General features: G+C 41.1%; 1 protein-coding gene across 1 annotated transcript in view; it reads right to left on the bottom strand.

The window, feature by feature from the left end:
* The window catches only part of igfbp2a (insulin-like growth factor binding protein 2a), a 35,469-nt gene extending 16,584 nt beyond the window's left edge, over positions 1–18,885 (bottom strand). Inside the window, exons 1-2 of the mRNA XM_060868516.1 lie at positions 18,404–18,885; positions 12,329–12,504 (exon numbers count right to left, since the gene is read on the bottom strand). Of these exons, the coding sequence (XP_060724499.1) occupies positions 12,329–12,504; positions 18,404–18,755 (528 nt within the window). The 5' untranslated portion in view covers positions 18,756–18,885. The remainder of the gene's footprint in view (positions 1–12,328; positions 12,505–18,403) is intronic.
* Positions 18,886–25,939: the final 7,054 nt, after the last annotated feature.

Raw genomic sequence — 25,939 nt, 5'->3', positions numbered from 1 at the left:
TGTGTGAGTGTGTGTGAGAGTGTGTATGTGTGAGAGAGAGTGTGTGTGTGTGTAAATGTGTGTGTATGTGAGTGTGTGTGAGTATGTGAGTGTTCGAGTGTGTGTGTAAATGTGTGTGTGTTCCTCGTCTGTGTGAGTGTGTGTGTCTGTGTGTGAGTGTCTGTGTGTGTGAGAGGGTGTGTGTGTGAGTGTCTGTGTGTCTGTGTGTGTCTGTGTGTGTGTCTGTGTGTGTGTGAGTGTGTGTGTGAGTGTGTGTGTGAGTGTGTGTGAGTGTGTGTCTGTGTGTCTGTGTGTGTATGTGTGTCAATGTATGTGTCAGTGTTCCTCATATGTGAAAACATACTTGACAATAAAGTGTGTGTGTGTGTGTGTGTGAGTGTGTGTGTGTGAGAGAGTGTGTGTGTGTGTGTGAGTGTGTCCGTGTGAGTGTGTCTGTGTGAGTGTGTGTGTGTGTGTGTGTGTGTGAGAGAGTGTGTGTGAGAGTGTGTGTGTGTGTGAGAGAGTGTGTGTGTGTAAATGTGTGTGTATGTGAGTGTGTGTGTAAGTATGTGAGTTTGTGTGTAAATGTGTGTGTAAGTGTGTGTGTTCCTCGTCTGTGTGAGTGTCTGTGTGTGTCTGTGTGTGAGTGTCTGTGTGTGTGTGAGAGGGTGTGTGTGTGTGTGTGTGTGAGTGTGTCTGTGTGAGTGTGTGTGTGTGTGTGTGAGTGCGTGTGTGTGTCTGTGTGAGTGCGTGTGTGTGTCTGTGTGAGTGTGTGTGTGTGAGTGTGAGTGTCTGTGTGTGTCTGTGTGTGTGTGAGAGTGTGTGTGTGTGTGTGAGTATGTGAGTGTGCGAGTGTGAGTATGTTTTCGATTGTGAGTAAGTGTGTGTGTGTAAATGTGTGTGTAAATGTGTGTTTAAGTGTATGTGTGTGTGTGTGTGTGAGTGTGTGTCTGTGTGTGTGTGTGAGTGTGTGTGTGAGAGAGTGTGTGTGATAGTGTGTGTGTGTGTGTGAGTGTGTGTGTCTGTGTGTGTGTGTGAGTGTGTGTGTGTGTGTGAGAGTGTGTGTGTGTGTGTGTGTGAGAGAGAGAGTGTGTGTGTGTGTAAATGTGTGTGTATGTGAGTGTGTGTGAGTATGTGAGTGTGCGAGTGTGTGTGTAAATGTGTGTGTAAGTGTGTGTGTTCCTCGTCTGTGTGAGTGTGTGTGTCTGTGTGAGTGTGAGTGTGTGTGTGTGAGTGTGAGTCTGTGTGTGAGTGTCTGTGTGTGTGTGTGTGTGTGAGTGTGAGTGTGAGTGCGTGTGTGAGTGTGTCTGTGTGAGTGTGTGTGTGTGAGTGTCTGTGTGTGTCTGTTTGTGTGCGTGTGTGTGTGTGAGAGTGTGTGTGTGTGAGTATGTGAGTGTGCGAGTGTGAGTAAGTGTGTGTGTGTAAATGTGTGTGTAAATGTGTGTGTATGTGTGTGTGTCCCTCATAAAGACCTTTCTGATTCTGGTTCTGGTTCTGATTTTGCAAGAATTTTGCCTAAACATACTTGGCAATAAAGACCTTTGTGATTCTGATTCTGATTCTGATGTTGCAAGAATTTTGCCTCTAGGCCTTACGATTCAGCACAAAATTGGGTTTTTGGACTGTTGGTGGCGCTAGAGGGTTTGAGCTAGACACACCAAAGTTGCTACAGTAACTTCTAAGACTGGCCTCTACATGTGTGCCAAATTTCATAACTTTCCTACGTACGGTTCTATGGGCTGCCATTGACTTCAATGACGGACGGAAGAATAATAATAATAATAATAATAATAATAATAAGAAGAAGAAGAAGAAGAAGAAGAAGAAGAAGAAAACTAACGATAACAATAGGTGTCTACGCCCCTTCGGGGCTTGACCCCTAATAATAAGAAAACTAACGATAACAATAGGTGTCTACGCCCCTTCGGGGCTTGACCCCTAATAATAATAAGAAAACTAATGATAACAATAGGTGTCTACGCCCCTTCGGGGCTTGACCCCTAATTAAAGCTGCAAGCAGCATTTCCCGGGTTCAAGCGTTTAAGGCCTTTGGATTGACATGACAATATATGTCATGTTATGCTACATATGTCATGCTACAGAGGGTGCCACAACATATGTCATGTGAAGTACTCACCCGTCCAGTTTTCCCTAAAATAAACAAAGTCATATCCATTAGAGATGAGCCGGATACTTGGCTGAAACGAGTATCCGGTACGGATAAAGCACTTCTGCCGAGTACGAGTATTATACGAGTAATACGAGTCAATATCTGTGCTCGGATTGAATGAAAATCATCATTGGCTAGCTGATTGTGTCAGCGTTCTGTGATAGGCTAGTCACAGCGCCCCTCCCCTACAGTGATAGGCTAGTCACAGCGCCCCTCCCCTACAGTGATAGGCTAGTCACAGCGCCCCTCCCCTACACACATACAGATGTAGTGTGTTGCTGTGTCTCGCTCTGCTCACTCACAGTCACACACAGAACAGCTCTCTGTCTCTCCCTCAGTCACTCGGGTTCGCGGGTCTTTTCCGTTAACGTTTAGGGTTTCTTCAGCTTTTTACTTCGGGTTTTAACGTTAATAGTACGTACTTACTAACCAGTAGAGTTCTGGTAAACGTGGGTTCGTTCAGACATGGTGCTTGCTTGGTAGAATGCGACTCGCATTGCGTCTCTGCCTGTTGGAGATTTTTTTCTTTTTTAAACCTTCAGCTGTCTCTAACCAGTAACCAGACACTGTGTGTCTGACACATTCTTGCTGTATTTCATAAAAACATAAATGTAGTAAGCTAGTGTTATAAATATTACAAATTAATTATTACCGGTTAAAGCCCCGCCTATTTCAAGACGCCCCTCCCCTACAATGATAGGCTAGTCACAGCGCCCCTCCCCTACAGTGATAGGTTAGTCACAGCGCCCCTTCCCTACAGTGATAGGCTAGTCACAGCGCCCCTCCCCTACAGTGATAGGCTAGTCACAGCACCCCTCCCCTACACACATACAGATGTATTGTGTTGCTGTGTCTCGCTCTGCTAACTCACAGTCACACACAGAACAGCTCTCTGTCTCTCCCTCAGTCACTCCGGTTCGCGGGTCTTTTCCGTTAACGTTTAGGGTTTCTTCAGCTTTTTACTTCGGGTTTTAACGTTAATAGTACGTACTTACTAACCAGTAGAGTTCTGGTAAACGTGGGTTCGTTCAGACGTGGTGCTTGCTTGGTAGAATGTGACTCGCATTGCGTCTCTGCCTGTCGGAGATTTTTTTTCTTTTTTAAACCTTCAGCTGTCTCTAACCAGTAACCAGACACTGTGTGTCTGACACGTTTTTGCTGTATTTCTTAAAAACATAAAGGTAGTAAGCTAGTGTTATAAATATTACAAATTAATTATTACCGGTTAAAGCCCCGCCCATTTCAAGACAAAGGTACGGATAAAGCACTTCTGCCGAGTACGAGTATTATACGAGTAATACGAGTCAATATCTGTGCTCGGATTGTATGAAAATCATCATTGGCTAGCTGATTGTGTCAGCTTTCTGTGATAGGCTAGTCACAGCGCCCCTCCCCTACAGTGATAGGCTAGTCACAGCGCCCCTCCCCTACAGTGATAGGCTAGTCACAGCGCCCCTCCCCTACAGTGATAGGCTAGTCACAGCGCCCCTCCCCTACAGTGATAGGCTAGTCACAGCGCCCCTCCCCTACAGTGATAGGCTAGTCACCCCGCCCATTTCAAGACAAGCCCCACCTACTTCCGAGTTAGGTCCCACCCACTCCGAGTCAGAACCAGAATCAGAATCTTTGCCTTACAAGTCAGCACAAAATTGGGTTTTTGGACTGTTGGTGGCGCTAGAGGGCTTTTTTTTTAAAAAAATGGCTGTTTTTAATGATTTTTCCGTTATAACGCCACCAACTGGCCAATCGCCACGGTTTTTGAACTGTGACCTCAGTTTGACCTCTTTCACATGTGTCCCAAGTTTGGTGTTGATAGCTCATTTAATTCTTGAGTTATTGACATTTTAGTAAAACTGGCTCCTCACAGTCCAAACTTTTTGGGGCCCCTTAAGGACCCTGAATCAAAATTTCGACTTTTTTTCGAAAATTATTGTCTTTGAGACTCCAGAGAATATTACTGCACTGGATTGGTCTTGATCAGGCGAAAAACCTAGGACTAGTTAGCAAAAGTAGGTTTCGGATAAAATGCGCGATAGCGAAAAAATTTAATGGCGCAAATGAAATTAGAGATATACGTTTTTTAAGTCATGAGCCAAGGATTCCAATGATATAAAGCACTTGAGATTTGGACATAGGGGTTTTAGGGGTTTAGGGGTTATGGGGACAAACACGTTTTGCACACGGGCTGCACGACCGTTTCTAGGGCGGAATAATAATAATAATAATATTCAGATTGTCCGATTCCACTGAGATTTTGGCCCTGAGTAACTGTGACCAGTACTACCATCTGACCAAGTTTGAGCTCTCTAGGCCTTACGGTTTGGGCTGCACGACCGTTTCTAGGGCGGAATAATAATAATAATAATAATAATAATAATAATAATAATAATAATAATTAAAGCTGCAAGCAGCATTTCCCGGGTTCAAGCGTTTAAGGCCTTTAGGGAGTTTAAGATACTTTAGGGAGTTTAGATTTTCACATACACAAAGTGACAAATAAACAAAGTCATATCGGTGAGTCTACAATCCTCGTGCGAAGCAAAACGAAGTATGAAAACATACTTGGCAATAAAGACCATTCTGATTCTGATTCTGAGACTTTGACTTACGAGTCAGCACAAAATTGGGTTTTTGGACCTATGGGCACAAACGCGTTTTGGGGTGCTGAAGCGCCCCAGATTGTCCGATTCCGCTGAGATTTTGGCCCTGAGTAACTGTGACCAGTACTACCATCTGACCAAGTTTGAGCTCTCTAGCGCCCCAGATTGCAAGCAGCATTTCCCGGGTTCAAGCTTTTAAGGCCTTTAGGGAGTTTAAGGCCTTAAAGGATTTTCACATACACAAAGTGACAAATAAACAAAGTCATATCGGTGAGTCTACAATCCTCGTGCGAAGCAAAACGAAGTATGAAAACATACTTGGCAATAAAGACCATTCTGATTCTGATTCTGATTCTGAGACTTTGCCTTACGAGTCAGCACAAAATTGGGTTTTTGGACCTATGGGAACAAACGCGTTTAGATTGTCCGATTCCACTGAGATTTTGGCCTTGAGTAACTGTGACCAGTACTACCATCTGACCAAGTTTGAGCTCTCTAGGCCTTACGGTTTGGGCTGCACGACCGTTTCTAGGGCGGAATAATAATAATAATAATAATAATAATAATAATAATAATAATAATAATAAAAATCCTAACAAAAACAATAGGTTTCCAGCGCTTCGCGCTTGAACCCTAATAATAATAATAATAAAAATCCTAACAAAAACAATAGGTTTCCAGCGCTTCGCGCTTGAACCCTAATAAAAATCCTAACAAAAACAATAGGTTTCCAGCGCTTCGCGCTTGAACCCTAATAAAAATCCTAACAAAAACAATAGGTTTCCAGCGCTTCGCGCTTGAACCCTAATAGTAAGGATATAAGGGCTTCTTAAAGACAAACTAACAGGTCTGTGAGAGCCAGAACTCTTGCTGGTTGGTAGGTGATCAAATACTTATTTCATGCAATAAAATGGAAATTAATTATTTAAAAATCATACAATGTGATCTTCTGGATTTTTTTAGATTCTGTCTCTCACAGTTGAGGTGTACCTACAATAAGATCTTTACAGATCTTTTCCATTCATCCTGTATGAAACGGTTTCATCTCTGAGCAGCTCGATACAGACGGCCTTTTCTCCCTGCTGCTATTAGACTTTACAACCAAAGCTGCTCCCAGTGAACCGGTCACCATAATACACACTGTTATTACTGTTTAACTGCAATAATAACAATAACAAAGTATTTAAACAACACGTGCAATAACAGAAATTCAGTCAGGACTACTTGAGTCAAAATAAAAACAATTCTTTTAGACATATATTTAAATTTTATTTGCAAGATTGTTAAAATTACATTTGGCAGTATGGCTCTGTTCTGAATTCCCCATCCTTTTCATGAGCTCCATGAAAGCTAGTCAGGGAACAGCAACAGCTGCTGGGGACAATCTCCCATTTAAACTGGGAAAGCAGCAAAACAAAAACCCCCCATTTAGAACAGAGCCTGCATCAATGACAACAGAATGACACCAATTAAGTTAAACAAAGTTTCCAGGAGGAGCTAGGAGAGGAGGTGGGTTGCAGCAATGTAGAGGAAACAGCCAAGCAGACAGACTGAAAATTGTCGCCCTGTTTAAAAGGGGCCAATTGAGCACTTAGGAATCAGATCAGCTGATGGGCTGGGTTAGAAATTTTTGACAATCAGCTGATAGCCGAGCTTGACTATGCGGCATGCCTGAACTGATGCTGAACGCTATATTTTTGAAAAATGTGCAATAATACCTGTGTGCAATATGACTGTTAGCATAACTACTTACTCGTGGTCTCTTTTTTCTTCTCTGTATTTATAGATTGTGTTGTGTATATAATGTATATTATATTATGTCTTTTATTCTTTTATATATTTGCATTTCTTTCTCTTTGCTGCTGTAACAGAGAAATTTCCCCATTGTGGGACGAATAAAGGTATATCTTATCTTATCTTATTCTTTATAAGTGGTAAAACTTGAAAAATCTGTAGTGTATCAAATACTTATTTGCCTATATACAATCAAGCAGTTGGGTTAAAAGCCTTGCTCACAGACTCACCAGCAGTTTGAACTGCTGTGAACTCAAAACCTTCTAATCAGTAGTCCAATGCCTTAACCACTGAACTTCCACTGACTTGCTCACAGCTCGCCTGTGTTGGTAGACCTATATGTACTAAACTTTGCACCATTGATCAAATGTATTGAGAAGGATCCTTTAAACTTTTTCTAAAGCAGCATAAAACAATCATCATAGGAAATCTTTTGCTGGGAGTGTGGAAATTGTAGGAAATGGGACTCTGACTGCATAATGTAAAAATTATTCTTTAGCCCAGTAAAGTTCGCTCATTAAAATAAGATTTTTCATAAAATGCCACTTTTGATTAACTTTGATGAACTAAGCAAATCAACTTAATGAACAATATAATGTATTTTAATTACAAAGCAATTGGTAGCTGTCGTTTGTGTGGGAACATGAGGCAGCCTATATAGTTATAACTGAGCTATAAATTAAATATGAAATATGAATACATTTTTATATAGGTGTAAACTATGAATTTTTCATTCACCACACTACAAGAGGTTTACAGAGAAATGAGATTCATGGAAGTAGTCATATTTGGAAATAGGCAAATATTATAAATACTCTCTCACTCACTCATTTTCTACTGCTTATCCGAGCTACCTCGGGTCACAGGGAGCCTGTGCCTATCTCAGGGCATCAGGCATCAAGGCAGGATACACCCTGGATGGAGTGCCAACCCATCGCAGGGCACACACACACTCTCATTCACTCACGCAATCACACACTACGGACAATTTTCCAGAGATGCCAATCAACCTACCATGCATGTCTTTGGACCGGGGGAGGAAACTGGAGTACCCGGAGGAAACCCCCAAGGCACGGGGAGAACATGCAAACTCCACACACACAAGGCGGAGGCAGGAATCGAACCCCCAACCCTGGAGGTGTGAGGCGAACGTGCTAACCACTAAGCCACTGTGCCCCCGGCATTCATCACACTCCTTACTGTTCTTATCTGGCGTTCCCACACGGTTCATACGCTGTTCTTCAACTGGTCTGCACAGCTTTTTGCATGTAACACAATTTTTGATGTACTTGGCCACTACATTGCTTGCACCCATTATCCAATATCCACTGAATCTGAGCTCATTCAAAGTTTGACCTCGACCTTGATGTTGAATTTTATTATGGCAATGGTCAAGTATTAGCTGTGTGACAATGCCTTCCTTTGGAAGAATTATTGAATGTTTTAACTCCAATGTTGCATTAGACTTTCTTAACCGTTCTCCAACCCCGAGTAGTTCATTCTGGAGTATAGGATCAAGTTGGTACAGTATAACCTGTTATTCTTTGGAAGCTTAGCAGGGTTTTCACTGAGACATTTCAGTTCTTCTTCAAAGGCTTCTTTTTGTGCTGCCTTGATGAGCACAAGAGCTGCTTTCTCTCTTTTTTCTCTCTCTTCCTGTCTTTTTTCACAAGTCTTTTGATCCTAGCTATTGCATTGAGTGCTGTATTCCAATCTGAGAATCTTGCAAGTCTTTCAAGAAAGTTGTCTCTTACACAGGCATCTGTTTTCACCTTTACCTCAGGGTCACCTACAGTACAAGAAGCTTTGGGGAATTTTTATTAGTAACAATTTCTTTTTCCCATAGAAACATAGGGCCTTTTAACCAACTTGAGTCAATTAGGTCCTCCACCTTGGAACCCCTAGATGTACAATATGCTGGATTTTTACTTGTTTCCACATAGAACCACTGCTTTGGATCTGTAGAGTCTCTTATTTTCTGGACACGATTAGCTACAAAAACATGAAAGATCCTGGCTTCATTCTTGATATACCCTAATACTATCTGGGAATCAGTCCAGAAAAACTCCTCATTTATCTCCAGATCTATCTCTTCTCTAAGAAGATGACTTACTGACGCTGAAACTGTGGCTGCAGTCAGCTCAAGGCATGGTATGCTGAAAACCTTCGTAGGGGCTACTCTGGCCTTTCCCATGACCAGCGCACAATGCACTTGTACCTCAGCAACGTCCTGATATACAGTATGAACACTGCCCATAACCCTCACTGCTGGCATCTGAAAAATGATGCAGCTCAATTTTCTGGATTTCTGGATTTCTGGCTTTAGCCCCCCTAAACTTCTGCCCAGCCCCCTAAAAAAATATTTGATTAATTATGTTTTGATCGCTTCAGTCCCCTTTAAAAACGCATTTGAAGCGGCGATAAGCTGCGTCATGTTTCGGCTCCTCCCCTGAACTGAGTCTGCTTAGATTCAGCGCGTTTTTCAATCCGCAGGGACGCCGAGCAGAGCGAACATCAGAGAGTACAAGGTGTGTGTGCTTTTATTGATGGATTGTTATGATATGACATCTGCATCGGTGCAGTTCTTGTAATTGCAGTTTACTGGACCAATACACAGTTCGGTTTCTCATCCAATGCGTCTTCGCTGCGTTCAACTTCAGCCATTATCACAGTGTGATAGTTGTTTTTTCTTCCAACAAAAATGAAGCGATTAACACCCATGAAAACATACTTTAGAAAACAACCATGATTTATTTTACTTGACCTTTTAAAATTTAAAACATTATTGTGTATTTCGGCATTACAAATATGCAGCCATGCACAGAAATTATTAAAGACACACATCATTATATTGTCTGAAAGCACTAAATGGCACAACTCAAAATTTTCGAAATCTACAGAGCACTCCAGTCAGAGCATTTGTTAAGTCTGGCCCTGTGAGTAAGTGGTCATTTAGAGACGTGCCTTCAAATTTAGCTGAGCAGTCAAATACCACTCTTATTTTTTCTGGCTTTCTGGGATGGTACACCCCGTGGTGCAGAATGTACCATGTACTGTCTGCTTTTGGCATGACAGTTGCTTCTTCAGCATCTCCATCTCTAAAGACACCGTCCTTTAGAGCTCTTGGACAATCATAGCCAATTAGATGCCCTACAGGACAATCCAATAAATCTGGCATCTTGTCTGCAACACTGAGCAAGTGGATCCATTTCTGAGCCTTTTTGCAAGTAGGAATGCTACAGTATCTCGTTCCAAGGGAATGTAATCTCGAGTGTAACCTGGTGGCAACTCAATGTACTCTTGCAAACTATAACCTCTCACTCTTAGTCCATCTGCTCTCTGACAATTCTCTATCATAGCTCTATCAGTCATTGTGGACAGCTTTCATTTCACAGATTCTGTGTTTACTTGCAGTTTATCGCAGTTGTCCTGATTGATGAATGTATTACTGCTCTGTGTGTCCAGCAATGCATAGGCTAGAATTTCTGGGCTGTCCTTTGTTGCGCAAGAGAGCCATACTGGAACAATCATTGAAGTGCGAATATAGTTGTCCATTCCCACACTACATAAGCTAATGGAAGCCCTTTCGTCAGATGAAGCTTCTGGTTTTCCTCCTTGAAAGCGTTCTTCATGAAGTGGAGAGGGATGACTCTGCAGTCTCAGATGTTGCAAGTTGTTCGCTTTCTACAGTTTTTGGAGATTCTGAGACAACCAAAGCACATCTTGTTGTTGATGACAAACCTTTTCTTCTCCTCAAGAGACATTGAAACTTTTCACTTTTGTATATAAAGTGATTTTGTTGACAGCAGACACATTCTAATTGTCTCTTATCTTGAGTAGCAGAAGGGTTGAGTTTGGTACCGGTTTCTCTTTCCAATGCACTCACGTTCTTTGCAATGGGTTTTACATTTTGCATCAGAGCACTGGCTTTGAAACATTTTTGCTCTTTCCCTAACCTTTCATCTGCATGTCTTAAAGCATGTAGAGATGAAACAGGATTACATGCAATACGTGCCTCTTCTGCCACAAAGTCTGAAAACTCAGCGAAACTTGGGTATGGCTTTTCTTCATCGAGTGCTTTACTGACATACCGATTCCCGCGAGTTGTTTTCCAGTCAGGAAGTTTCTGCAGCAATTTCAGCCTGTGTGCTGAAGTTGTACAGTTTGTCTCAATCAAAGCTTTATAACAAGTGTGCCATTCAGTGAACTTGAGTGGGTCACCTGTAAAGGTGAATGGCTCCGGAGCTGGAAGTTTGGTCATTGCCAGGGATTCCGTAAGTGCTTTCACTAATACAACCTCATCTACTTTCACCTCTAGCTTATTTTCAGAGCACAGTTGAGCTAAAGGTTGAAAGGTTGAAACGTTGGTGCATGAATTGTGTTGCAGCGGATGCTGACATCGAGGCAAAGCACATCTTTCTTTTGTATCTCCTATTTCAGCATTCAATCTTGATTCCTCTTCTGCGTACACAATATATTCAGCTTCCATGACTTCAAGATCCCTTTGTTCCTCCAGCATTTTTAACCTCTCTTGTTGGGCTAGCACCTCTTTTCTTTGAGCTGAGATTTACTTTTCTCTCTTTAGTTCAGCACGTTTTGCAGCTAAGCGTGCCGCTGCTTCCGCTCTTTTTACTGACATATGACTTTCCTGCTGACTTTCCTTTTCAGCTCTCGACACGGTTGATCCATAAATTGACTTGGCGTCATCTCTTTGCAGTAACTGGAGGAGTGTTTCTTACAGCCTGCGCATGAAACTCCTTAGTTCCAACTTCTGCACAACGTCTTTCCAGCAGTGCAGATACTTCACTAGTCACTGAAGTGCAGCTATCCATTCTCCTTCTTATATCTTGAGATGGGACGTTCATTACACGAATACTCTCATAGGTTTGTTTTAACTCCGTTTCACGTTTTTCTGCAGTCACCATCATATCCTCTAACTCGGTTTTAGAGCATTGTTCTTTCAGTTTAGATCTGATAAACTGAGCTTCAGCTTTAAAGTTTAAGTATGTGAACATAAACTTCTGTTCTCTTTTTGCTAACTCATCACGTCTTAACTCAAGCATTTTTTCTGTTGGATGTCTTTCTCTTTCTGATCGCCTAACTTCTTGCTCAACTTTTGATGATAATCCTTGGAGATTTGTCTTATTAACCTGCAGATCTGCATTAATTTCTAAAAGGCGTTCTTCATAATTTTGTCTTTCTGAGACATCAATTTCAGTTTCTAATTTCCCCTCTAATTGTGCTTTTTCATCTTCAAGAGCTTGAATGACACTTTCTGATCTATTTAGATCCATGTTGGTAACAGTTTAAACCACAAAATTATTCAGCTTAATAGCCAGCTGTACCGGGTCAGGAGTAATCACAAAGCGAACTACTGGAGCCAAAGCGGGGAAATTTGGGAAGCAAAGTTGGGAGAGAGGACAAGAGAAAAGGGAATCATCCAGGAAACAATGCAGGGAAATGTATGTATACCCATAATGTAGCAGGAGCATAGAATCATGCACTTCTTAAACTGTTTGTTCAGAGCTGTGTGTTCTACTCTAACCACTCACCTTCCTCGGCTCCGCTCTCCATTCACATTGACTACAACCCCTCTTCCACACTTGGCTATGTACTACATGTATACTATGTGGAGTCTATTAGATATACCTAAAATACAAAGTATATTTTTTTTTATATGTACAGTTCCTGAACACAGATTATCCATTACTTTGCACTGTTTTATTTGCACCATAAGACTCTGGAATTAATCAATTTGAGTTCAAATCAATTTCAGACAATTTACCAGCTTGGTGCATGACGCCTTGGGCTCCTCTGCTTTATACTTCATCTTAGTCTTCATCTGTTGACGGTGATGGATGACAGCACTCTCTTTAGGTCCAATCCACTGGTTGTCTTTTGTAGGCCTTCTAATTGCAGGGACTTCAGTTTGTTCTACTAGTGAACCCACCAACATTTCACCTGCACAAAAAAGAGCCAATTTTTTAATGAGAGTAACTGTATTAGAAATAAGTTCTATTCTAAATGCAGCCTTCTAAGAGCATTGATAAAAAGTAGATGACTAACACATGGAATTATCCATCTGACCTCTATATTCTATGAACATTATAAAGGACTGGCCACAGTGGGCACAAAATAGGCCATAGGAAGCAAAGTAAAGTATCTGAGAGATATTGTGTGTTCAGTCCAGAAAAAGTTTAGGATCTAGGTATTGTCCCCTCCTCATCTCTGTGTCTCAGTGGAAGCACATCCCTGAGAGCAACTGAAAGAATGTACTTGGCTTTTGTCCAGCACTAGAAAAGATACTCAGTTGATCATACCACCCTTTGGACAGTTTGCCTGTCCTTAACTAAAATCCACAGTCTATATTTATCGAGTGTGCATTTAGCTGAAAAAAAGGAGGTGCAGTTGTGAAGGCCAGGCCTCGGTTAGAGGAGCTTACAAGTGGAGTCCAGCCACCACTGGTGAGTAGAGAGCGGCTTTCCCCAGGAGCATGGCGCAGGGTCAGTAGGTGACAGAAAAGTCGTTCTTAGGACAAAAAAGAAGAAATTGCTACTGCTGAATGGAATGATTCGATAAGGATGAGGATAGAGCCACTTCCACTTCCTCAGAAGGCTGGCATCCTCCAACATCTGCAAAAGCTCCTGCCAACCATTTATTTGGTCATCAAGAACTTCAAGGAGAGGGGTTCAATTGACTTCAAGGTGCCCAAGGAAGTCCAGCAAGCGCCAGGACCCAGGTCTCCCAAAGTTGATTTAGCTGCCGAATCGGGGCACAGCCAGTGCAGGGCTTGCTCAGGCAAAGACTTTTGGAGGATGTCCTGGTGTCACTCCAAGAAGACTGCTAAGAATTGGGGTAAAGTAATTTTCTTTGATGAATCCACTTTCCAATAGTTTGGTGCATCCAGAAAAAAAGCTTGTCCAGAAAAGAAAATGTGAGTGCTAATATCAGTCCTGTGTCATGCCAATGTCAGCATCCTGAGACTATTCATATGTGGGGTTGCTTTTCAGCCAATGGAGTGGGCTTACCTACAATTTTGCCACCCAAAGAACACAGCTATAAATAAAAAAATGGTACAAAACATTCCTCTGTGAGCAAATTTTCCCAACCATCCAAGAACAGTTAGGTGTCAAACAATACCTTTTCCAGCATGAAGGAGCACCTCTCCATAAGGCAAAGCTGATAACCATAAGATCCACTTACCCATAAGGCTAAGTGGATCATGGAACAAACCATTGAAATTTTGGGTCCAGGGCCAGGAATCTCCCCAGACCTTAATACATCTGACAAAAATATCTAAAAATTCTTAAGCAGCAGACTTTGTGAAAATTTATATTTGTGTCATTCTCAAAACCTTTGGCCACAATTGTATATGGCCTTAACTCTGCCCCTATAGCTAACCATGCAACAACCTTTGCAGATGTCCAAAAAGCATTGTTGAAGTGAGCTTGGATAGCTGGTAGGTGTTTACTTATCGCACGTTTTGTCGTGTTTATGTGGGTGGTGCTACCTGTTATGTTCCTCACCATTGCTCCTCTTTCTTGTGGAATCTAATTAGATGCCCTATATATGTCTAGTTCATTGTCATTCTGATTGTGAGTCATTATATTGTTAGTGTGTTTAGTGTGCTTCATGTTATTACTAGGTTTTATGTTATTTATGTTCTTGTTGTTAGTTGCTATGTTAATAAGTTACAGAATGCCAAGTTATGTTATCACCATGTCAAGCTATGTCTAGTTCTTATGTAAGTTGTAAGTTTGTGTTAGTCTTGTGTTCTGTTTAAATAAAAGGTTTGCACTAGAATCCCTGCATTTGGGTCTAATTGCCACAGTGGACAGTAGAGCCAATGGCAGAGATTAGGGTTGGATTTCCGCGAGCAGTGCCGGCTGCCGCCCTGTCATGTAACAACTGTAAGGAAGTAAATGTCTTAAAAATTTGGTTCAAATTGATATGAAAAATTATGAATTACAGTTATTTGAGGAAACCAGCTTCATCTCATTGGGGAAGGTTAGTAAGTCAAATAGTATTGGTAATCCCAGAAAAGATTAACATTATTATATTTTGAAAACAAAAGTCCTAGAACTGGTAGGTTTCATATATTATTCACATAATCATACATTTGAGTTGGCAAAATGGGCCAAAACAGTTTTCTATAGGCTCAGTAACACATTCATGTTAAATAATACAGAATTCAAAGAAGCTAAATATAGCTGCACTGGTCTAATAAAATAATGGCCACACTTCATACAGATGTCCTTTCATTGTTTATTTTGTCTCTCTCTCTCTCTCTCTAGTAGACACAGTGAAAACTACAAAAAATAAAGACATAAGATGTTCAAATAAACATTTTTCAGTGTCCTCTTTATGCCAGGGTGTCCAGAGCTGCGGGCCATGTGTACCCATAAAATTGTCTTTTCCCTTAGGTTAGCTGGTACATAGCTATAAGAAGGTGGGCTCTCTTTCCTGGGCTTGTTGGATTTCCTCCATGAGATCCCACTGTATTGGGGCCATGATTACCAGCCTTGGCAGAATTGGTTCTGATTCTGATGGTTGTTGATAGGGTCTTAGTGGCGTGACAGCGCCGTTGGCTTTACTGTTTTTGGTTCCAAGTCGATGTCTGTGAAATCATATCTAGTCAAGAACAGGGCCCACCTGGCCTGATGAGGGTTGATGCATTTAGCGTTCTTTATGTATTCTAGATTATAATGGTCGGTGATTACTAAAAATGGCAAATAGCAGCTCGGATGCTTTCCGAGCGACCTGAGACCAGTTCAGTTTCCTCAGTTTACCCCATAGTAGAGCACTGAGTGGGGCATCCACAAAGCTATAGCCATGAATGAAGTGTCTGTAAAAGTTGGCGAACCACAAGAACCTCTGCAATTCCTTGATGCTAATGGGAGTTGGCCACTTCGTTACAGCCCTCACCTTGACCTTGTCCATTTCTACCTACTTGTCGATAATCACATAACCTAGGAAGGTTGTTGTTGCTTGGTGAAAATCACATATCTCTGCCTTTACAAAAAGTTATTGTTGAAATAGACTGGATAAAACTTCACAAAAAGGAGCATATGCTGGTCATTGGTTGTGGAATGCACTAGTATTTCATGTATATACACGATAATGCATACATTTAGCAGATCCCTAAAGATTTCTGTGACAAATGACAAATGAAATAATGCTGGAGTGTTAGATAGTCCATATGCCATAACTGTTTCCTATACCATAGCAGGGTTTCCCGCAGCACTTTGCAGTTCGGGCGGCCCACCTAAGCTGGTAAACCCTACCGCCTTAACTAGGTCGTCCAAAAAAAAATAAAAGATTCGCTGTACAAAAGGCCATCAAGTGCATCTCGGAGAATAGCGCGAACGCGCTTCACACCGTGAGCAGGCACGCACGCCACACAGCCGAAATGAGAGAAAGACGTGGTCCGTCACTGGAGGATAACTAGCCAGTTGATAAAACGCGTGTCCGTGAGAACTGTAAGTGGACTTATGTTTTGGGTTTATTTAAGCCTGTTATTGTATTAGTCTATAGTTCTTGCAAATTTAAAGTAAGTTAGCTGGTGATTTTGTTGTTTGAGTTCTTCACCTGCTAGCTAGGTTGCACGTGCCTGTTTTTAATAATTGTTAAACGTAGTACAGAGTCTGTGGTCTATCTCACAAAGAAGCCCCGCCCCCCGGACCCTGCCCCCACGCCTTAACTAACAAATTTTCTGCAGGAAACCCTGCATAGTATTAGCTCCTTCTGTTGCTACGAAATAAACAGATCATTAGTGTGAAGCCAGGGAAATCTCAGGATGATAGGGTTGTTGGGTGAGGAAGTGAGGCACAATGATTGGCCTGGTCTGATGAGTAACTTACAGTATCCTGCACCGATAGCCTGATTATCCACGGCCACTTGGTGGTGGATGACCTTGACTGCAGACCCTGAGTAAATCAATGCAGGGACAGAATATTCATGATCAGCCGGGTTTAGTCCCTCGTGAAAAACAGCCTTATGTCTTACCTCATTCCATCCACTCTGTGCCACCAGGGTGCAGAATTTCACAGCATAATTGGCGGCTGTGTCTGTCCCTTGGCATAGCTGGAGTAGTGGAGCAAGTAGCTGGAGTAGTGGAGCAACTGCACAGAGATGTCTCTCCCCCTGTGGGGTTCTCAAAGACCTTACGCACTTGATGGGAAAAGTGACTGAAAGAAGTTCTCATTAGAGCTTTCCCGCTAAAAAGCAGTAGTATGCATCAGGTTGATGGGTAAAAAATAAGATGGCACTGTTACAGCTGATTACTGAACATTTAGTTTAGAACTTTTAAAAAACTCAAAAACTTGCAAAATCTTTTTACGTTAGGTTTGACTTTGCCATTTTTTCCCAAAGAGAAGGAATAAGTAAGCATGCTGACTGCATAGTTTAGTATTTTTGCCATGATGCTTAATGAGAGATAAATGATAATTCAAGGCACTATATGAAAGCAGAACAACAGTTACTTCTACGTAATTTGCAAAACACTGTTTTCCTTCATAAATGGTGTACATAATTGAAAACAACTGTCATCTTAATCCTCCTTTGCACCTCACTCTCTAGCCTTACAGTGTTCAATATCATTGTTTGTATTATCTCCAAGAGGCAGCAGGGAGCTTGCAAGTTTATTTTGGAGCCTGGTGCAGTGAGGTTTTTGGCACCCAAGTTGCTGAACTATCCAGCAGAGATGCCAGCTATACCTGCTCTAGTTTATAGTTTATCTGAGCTGCTCGACCAGGTGGCCAGGGCTGTGGGAAGCCTGTTTTTTTGTTTGTTCTTCTTTAGAGAAAATTAAACCTGATTACAAGAACAATTTAACAAGCACAATAAAAGCCTTATATAATAAGCTTTGCTTTATACATGTAGTATAAAGTGTTTAGGAAAATATTTTATTACAATCACTGAACAAAATAACAAAATTTTGTCAAACTTCCTTTTTATAATTATTATTAAAAAACAGCTCTTGAAAACTCTTGAAAGTCCCTTTATATAAAATATGAAAAATATCCATTTATTTCCCTTAGAAACTCACATAATGAAATTGTATATTGATATAATACTTCATAACTTTGTTTTGTTGCGTATGAGCACTATCCTATCCTAGTATACTGGAGTATAACGTCTGTTTGAAAGCCAAACAAGGCCTGAACATGAAAAAGCACATGTGGTTTGTGAGCACATTTCTCACAAACCACACTCCTGTGAAACACTTACTGTGAAAAATTTACAGCAAGAGAGGGTCAATGTGCAAAGTCCACCTTGTTAATCAAGCTCTGTGTTTTGCTATAGAAATACGCAATAATCAAACTGCAAAATATGACACTTCAGATACTTATGGAGAACGTTTAAATATTATTTAAATGCTCATTTTAATAATTTCTGCAATAAATTCTGTTGTAATGGTAATGGTAAAATATTTCAGGTCAAATCAATGCATTGGTTATCACCAAATAAAACTGCTGACATCCTCATTCTTTCAGCACAGGACGTGAAATGCACAAATAAATAGAAATCTAGAGACAAACTTATTTGAAAATCTCATTTTAATTAAAAATTTTTCAAAACTTTTTGAAAAACTTTCAAAACACACACACAAATACAACTCTGAAAATAATATATTTTAAGTATAAAGTTAATGGCTCGAATTTCAAAGGATTGTTATTTTCGACATAAACTTTGAAATAAACTCCTTGCTTAAAAAAAAAATTATGTAACAGTTTTAGAAAACAAAAAAGCGACAATGCGTTATTAAATTCGTGCAAAGATGGCTGGCGTAAAATCTGCGTATCAAAGCATACATCTCGAATTTATGTCGAAATGATGTATGGATGGATAGATCACTCACCGCTCAGATCAGCGCTCCCCGTGGTTGGTTCCCCGTCCGCTTTCAGTGCGCAGCGACCCAGGCCGCGCACTAACTGCTCGAGTGGCAGCTCCGAGTCTGGCTCGGGGTAACAGCGAAAGCCGCTGGCGCAGCGCGGCGTGTACACACCACACGGTTCTCCGGCCCGGAGAGCACACACCGGGCAGCAGCCACAGCCCGGTTCGCGCACGATCTCGACGCAGCTCTCGGCAGTGAGAGCGGGACACTCCGCCTGGCGCTCGGCACTGCAGCTTGGGCAGCGAAACACAAGCTCCGCAGGCACAGCGTCTGCAAATGCCACCAAAAGCAGCAGGTCCAAAAGTACGTAAGACATTGTAGTTGGGTATTTTGCACGACACTCCTGTCGGCTTCCAAAAGTGATAACTGAAGCGTGCTCGCAGACATGGGAAGTACAACAACTTGATCTTGGCTGTGTCTAGTCGGTCCTTATGTAGCGCTGACATCATAACAACATCCTGGAGAAGAGCGCGCGCATATGGTTCAATAAAAAAAATCGGCTCCGTTTCCTGTAGGTAGAAGCATAGCTGCTACGAAGGACACGCGCCCTTATAATTATATTAATTATATTAATTATATTAATTTCAAAAATAGCTATTTTAATGAAGATAGCGTGTTAATAAAATTATATTAATTGACTCCTGAGTTAGTGGAAAGAAGAGTTGAAGCTGTGATAACTACAAAGGGTGGGCCAACGCCATATTAAATGAATACTGAATAATTAGTGTAACCATTAGTGGTGTTGTTCCCTGTTAATTCATTCATTCATTCATCTTCTACCGCTTATCCGAACTACCTCGGGTCACGGGGAGCCTGTGCCTATCTCAGGCGTCATCGGGCATCAAGGCAGGATACACCCTGGACGGAGTGCCAACCCATCGCAGGGCACACACACACACACACTCTCATTCACTCACGCAATCACACACTAGGGACAATTTTCCAGAGATGCCAATCAACCTACCATGCATGTCTTTGGACCGGGGGAGGAAACCGGAGTACCCGGAGGAAACCCCCGAGGCACGGGGAGAACATGCAAACTCCACACACACAAGGTGGAGGCGGGAATCGAACCCCGACCCTGGAGGTGTGAGGCGAACGTGCTAATCACTAAGCCACCATGCCCACTCCCTGTTAATTATTTCAGCTTAAATTATCAAACATTTTCAGACTGTCAGTAGCAGAAAGTGCAAATATTCTTTTTCAGCATTTTCAACATCAAAATATTAACTGCTTAGCAGTTATATTTTTCATATTTTATATGAAAATATAAGTGGAAAAATAATGTATATGCATATACATAAATATACATATACATAAATGTGTATGGTTTTTAAAGATTGTCCTTAAAGTGTCCAGGTGCAGTATGGTGTGTAAATAGTGTATATAGTGTATAAAGTGGCATTGTGCTGTGCAAGTCCAGAGTTAAAGTGACAGTGACAGTCCAGAGTTAAAGTGTCAGTGCAAAAAAGGTGTGCATAAAAACAGTAAAGATGGAGAGAGAGGTATAGTACTAGATCCTGGGTGTTTCCTGATTTAGACTCCGAATGGCCTGCGGGAAGAAGCTTCTCCTCATTCTCTCTGTGTTTGCTTTCAGGGAGCGGAAGCCTTTCCCTGAATGCAACAAAGAAAAGAGTCCATTGTTGGGATGGGCTAGTTAGGAAAATTACTAGTTAATGTTTCTGATTTAGACTGGTTTAAAAAGCATCTCATTTTTCTTGACATCAATTGTGAAAAGTGTCTAATAAATTCTCTCTCTTCTTTTTTCCAGGGATGGGAATTTTGTCATACAGCATGCATGATGGCTAGTGTATGATAAACTTCCCAGGGTAGATCAAATTTGTATCTTACTGTGCAGTGCTGCCAGTGCATCTCTTGGCCTGCCTGTCACTCAACAATTTATTGCGTGAATAAACGCCCAAGGGCAACGGCATCTCGATATATAAACGGCAGCTCGATGACCGCGCCGCGCGTGAACATGCATTCATATGCGTGTGCAATCGTGTACGAAATGACGCGCGCTTTCCAGCAGCAACATCTGTGTGGGGACCAGTAAAAAAAGTAGCGTGATAGCACTCCTACACGACATGTTTATGTTTATAGTCTCTCAATCAAGGTTCACACAACGTTAATGTAATATGGAAACCAATGGATTTACATTGGAATGGGCATAATGCCAGGTCAATATGAATGCACATCCCTCAGTAAATAATAACCATCAGGGATCAAGTATTGCTCTCATGCATACTATAAAACACAGTGATACGGTATGGCAAGCCATTTTAGCTTGTATAGATTCACATGATATGGATTTTTGATATCAAGAATTCAGTTTTCAATACTTAAAGTGTAAATATTAAGAGTGTGAGTTCTAGTAGTAACCATATTTTTAATATCAGGAATTACATTTTACACTAGTAAAAACTTCATTTCTGATATCTTCTATTGCATATTCACCAGGAGCAAACTTTTTTAAAAGGAGGGAGATTTGTACTGGGAGCAGTGGGGTGTCAAGTGTAAATGTGTGGCAAATGGTTTACATGGCTCACAGGTCAGGTAGGAGGGCCTCTTAGCAGAATTTTGCTTAGGGCCCCAGGGAGGTCAGGATCGGCTCTGGCTTCACCTCTGGGTATCAGTGCCCAAATGAAGCCCCCCAAAAGAATACAAACAAACTGCAAAGATCTGAATTTTATAAAGTACTTTGTGTGTTTGGAATATCCTGTAATTTATGTGAATCTCAAGTGACATTTGGCTGTCATCAATCAGCTGCACAGATATAAGGAAAAATAAGGAAAGCAATTCATGACAAAACAGAGCAGCCAAATCAGCATTTTTGTGTTTGTGTATAAAATCAGATGTTAGAATACCTGGAAAAAAAGTGGTTTGTAGTAAATACATTCAGGCTTTGTATGCTTAGGAAAGCAATACTTTTTTCTGCCCTGGCTCGCCCGGGGACTTGCCTCCAGATAATGCACATTGTTCCTGGTTGTTAAATGATTGAATGGCTCCAACTCATTATTTAAATTTTCAAATTGTTTTGTCATAATCCTAATTGACCTTATTACAATGACCAGACATGTTGAGGACGGGCTTAAGTTAAGACCAGTCTGCACACATTGAGTATCCACCCAGATGGAGAGTGCAATTGTCAGCTGAATGTCTTGAGACACAGGTCACTAAAAGATGAAGAGTTACTAAAAGACGAAGTAGTTATACTAGGGAGATGCCTGAATGAGTCTCTTAACTCACAAAGAGGTATGATTGACATTTTCACACAAAACTTGCACATTCTTGCTTCATACCAATTACTTCCACAAGTTAGGCGTGTGGCTTCTTTACCCTATTTGTTTAGACACCAGCTGTTCAAATCCAGGGCTAAGTGTGTAGTAGGCCTGGTTCAAATGTCTCTGGAATTAAACATTGCAACCAGAACTCTAGCTTCTGTCCTGCATCAATCAAGGCTGGAGACTCCAGTGTTTCTGAGTGATGGAAAAGTTCAACGTGATGACAAGCTTCTGCCTGTGGATGCTGTAGGAGCCAATGTTGTAAATGTATTTGGGCTGTCACCAGGTGGGGGCAGTGTGTGCAGAGAGGGGTTAAAAACAGGTGTTTCCTACAGGTACACGAAGTTGGCTTGGTGGAAGGGGGAACACGTACAGTTTTTTATCACACAGAACACACTGGATATCAACTTTCTTTCTTCAAGGATTGTAAATATATGCTTGCATTATTTTCAATAAAGTAGTCATAGTTAAAATCTACTACAAAGCTTTTTGGTGTGCGTAAAGCGTGCGCATTTTATCCAAGCCATCAGCAGCTATAGGAGCTGTTGGAACAAAAGTAAAAAACTCGTTCCCATTGGATTGCTGAGCGGTGTTGAATGGATTATACGTGAAGCGCTTTTGGAGTGGATTTCTGTATAAACGGCAAACAAACAAAGGTGAATGAGGAATCATACGATCACGCTCGCTTTGTTCAAGTTCGCAACGTGGAAACAGGACGGACGACAAGGAAGGCCGGTGGGTGCTGCTTAATATGTTTAAAGGCTTCATGCAATGGAATTTGAAGTTTAAATCAAAAGAGACATGCTGTGCTGCTGATTTGTGCTGGTGGTGTTGTTGCTCATGGATAAAAAGGAGAAATCAGACTCTGAAATGGCTACTGGTATTGATGGTGGAAAGGTTGTTACTGAAGAGGTTACAAATGATGACGTTACTGCTGTTGATGAAAATGAGTCACAAAAAAGAGTGAGAAAAAGGACTGCAAAGGGGGTTGCTCTGCTCTTTGAAAATTTGCCAAAGACTAGAAAACAGAAGTTAAGTCAAATAAATAAAATCAAACAAAAGGTGAATGATTTAATTTCTCTCAAAATCACAAGTGAAACTATACCAGATGTGGAAAAGCAAATGAAGAGCTTTGATAAATATTGGAAAGAGGCTGAAGAATTGCACAATTCAATTGTTGAAATGCCTATGTCTCCGGATGAGTCTGACAAGCAAGACAAATGGTTTAATGCTAAAATGGCTGAAAATCTGCGTTTTTACAAAGATATCAGTGAATGGGTGTCTGATACTGGAAAATCATTGAATGTGGATAAAATCTGTGACATTTCATCTACAACAAGCAATGAAATAGGACCTGATGAGGTCCTGTATTTCAAATGTGTCCACAAAACAATCCCATTACAGCAAAGCATCGAAAGGTTCAACCACTACTTCAAGTACAACTTCTGCACGGATAAAGGCTATGGCAGAAAAGGCTGCATTATTACAACATGCTGCTGCTATGGAGAAGAAACATGTCTTGGAGGAGGAGGAGGAAGAAAAGCTTCGCATTCAAAGTGAAAGACTAAAAAGACAAAAGGAACAACTCAAATAATGAATGCAAAAATAGCAGCCAATGATGCAAAGTTGTCAGTTTTAAGAACCAGTGATGTTGGAAGTGGAAAAAAGGCATTGTCCAATGATTCAAAATATAAAAAATCATGCTCATTGAATCACAATTTACAAGTAGAGCTGCCTGGGAATTCTACTCAAGCTACAATGCAATGTTCAACCATACAACAAGTTGCAGGCACAGAGGATAGTACAACTGCTGTTCAAAGTAATCCAGTCTCTAATTCTCAATCACAGATTCATTCTTCACAATCTTATTCTCAAACTAATACTGGACAAGATATTTTGTATAACAAGGGTTCAGCAAAGCCAAAAATTTGTTGAAGGAACATTTTGGTCATGAGTTAAAAATTACTGCAGCCTACATGGAAAAGGCTTTGGATTGGCCTACAATAAAACCTGATGACATTAAAGGGTTGCAAGCATATGTTTCTTTGTTTCTGAGAGGGTATTGCAATGTGATGATAAACTTGCAGTATATGGATGAGATTAATGTTTCATCGAATCTTAAGAACATCATGATGAAACTGCCTTACCGACTCAGGGAAAAATGGAGAGTCATAGCGTGCAAGTTACAAGAACGGAATGGCTGTAGGGTCAAGTTTACAGACATGGTGGATTTTATCGAATATCAGGTAAAGATCCTCACGGATCCTCTCTTTGGAGATATTAAAGATACACAACCACACATGTCCTACAAAGTCAAATCTGTACCTTACAGTGGTAGAGGGCGAAGTTCAGCTACAGTTGCTATCGTTGACGCTGTTGAAGATTTTCAGCCTAAAGTACATCCATCACAGCACAGTTCTTCATCTTGCTGCTATGCATGCAAAGAAAATCATGTTTTTGAAAAATGCCCTCTAATTCAGAAAATGACTCACAGACAAAGGATTGAATTTTTGAAGAATCATGGAATTTGCTTTGCCTGTTTAAAATTTGGACATCTTAGCAAAGATTGTACAAGTCGGCATATTTTTGCTGTGTGTAGTCAGTAGCATCCTACTATATTGCATATCTCAGCTAAGAGTAAACCCTTTGAGGAGAAACAATCGAGTAATGCTCTTGTTACTTTGCAGACCTATGCTCATACTGGGGCCGGAGAACAAGATTGCTCATTGTTCATTGTGCCAGTTCAGGTCAAGTCTAAGTTTGGAGACTTTATAGTAACAACATATGCTTTCTTGGATCCAGGGAGTACAGCCACTTTTTGTACTGAAGGGCTTTATGCGGAAGCTAAAGATGACTGGAACAAGAAGGTGCATATTGCTTTGAACAATGGGACAAGAAAATGTGGTAAACACATCTGTGCTCACTGGACTGGAGATATCAGGATTGTCGGAGGATAAATTCATGGATTTGCCAGAAGTCTTTACTCAGAAGACAATACCTGTAAGTAAAAATAATGTGGTTAATCAAGAAGATTTTAAAAAATGGCCATATTTGGATGATGTCAAGATTCCCAAACTGGATGCTGAAGTTGAATTGTTAATTGGCACAAATGCTCCAAAGCTCTTGGAACCATGGGAAATCGTCAATAGTGAAGGTCAAGGACCCTATGCCGTCAAGACCCTATTGGGGTGGGTCATAAACAGTTTTGTAAAGGGAGCAGATGATGGACGGAAGACTGGCTTTCAAACAGTCACTGCTAATAGGATTCCTGTTACCAAGCTAGAAGAGTTACTAATTGCTCAGTACAATCATGATTTCAGTGAGAAATATTCAGATGATGATCTCAAAATATCTAGAGAGGATCAAAGGATTATGGAGATAATGGATTAGTCAATGAGCACTAAAAATGGTCACTACTGTATTGACTTACCCTTCAGGAAGGATGATGACATCATGCCTAATAATAGGTGCCTTGTTGAACAACGTTTAATGAACTTGAAAAGGAAGTTCAATAGGAACCAGGAGTTTGCAAATGGTTCAGATCGACGGCACTCTGTCCACCATCGAGTATCAACGAGAAGCTTTGGAAAATGCCAACACTAACACAGAAGTACTCAAGAACATGGGCTTAGCAGCCAAGGCCATGAAGAACGCTCACCAGAACATGGATATCGACAAAATGGATGAAACCACATAGAAACTTTGCTGTTGGTGATATTGTGGTCATCATGGAACCACCTGCTCCACGTGGTTCCTGGTCATTAGGCAAAATCATTCAGACATATCCTGACAAAAAGGGACTTGTTCGGTCTATACAATTGAAGACAAAAACAGGATTATTGGACAGACCTGTTTCGAAAATTTGCCTATTGTTCAAAGATACAAAGGTCTGATCTTCAATGAACATGCATACAGTGCACATACACCCTTTTTTGGCTCCTTTTGAATAATATAAAGATAATTGTAGTTACACACCAACAATTATGGGGCCGGTGTGTAGGAGCCAATGTTGTAAATGTATTTGGGCTGTCACCAGGTGGGGGCAGTGTGTGCAGAGAGGGGTTAAAAACAGGTGTTTCCTACAGGTACACGAAGTTGGCTTGGTGGAAGGGGGAACACGTACAGTTTTTTATCACACAGAACACACTGGATATCAACTTTCTTTCTTCAAGGATTGTAAATATATGCTTGCATTATTTTCAATAAAGTAGTCAAA

This window comes from Tachysurus vachellii, chromosome 4 (genome assembly GCF_030014155.1).
Source record: "Tachysurus vachellii isolate PV-2020 chromosome 4, HZAU_Pvac_v1, whole genome shotgun sequence".
Classification (NCBI taxonomy): domain Eukaryota; kingdom Metazoa; phylum Chordata; class Actinopteri; order Siluriformes; family Bagridae; genus Tachysurus; species Tachysurus vachellii.
This window is presented reverse-complemented; position numbering and strand designations above follow the sequence as displayed.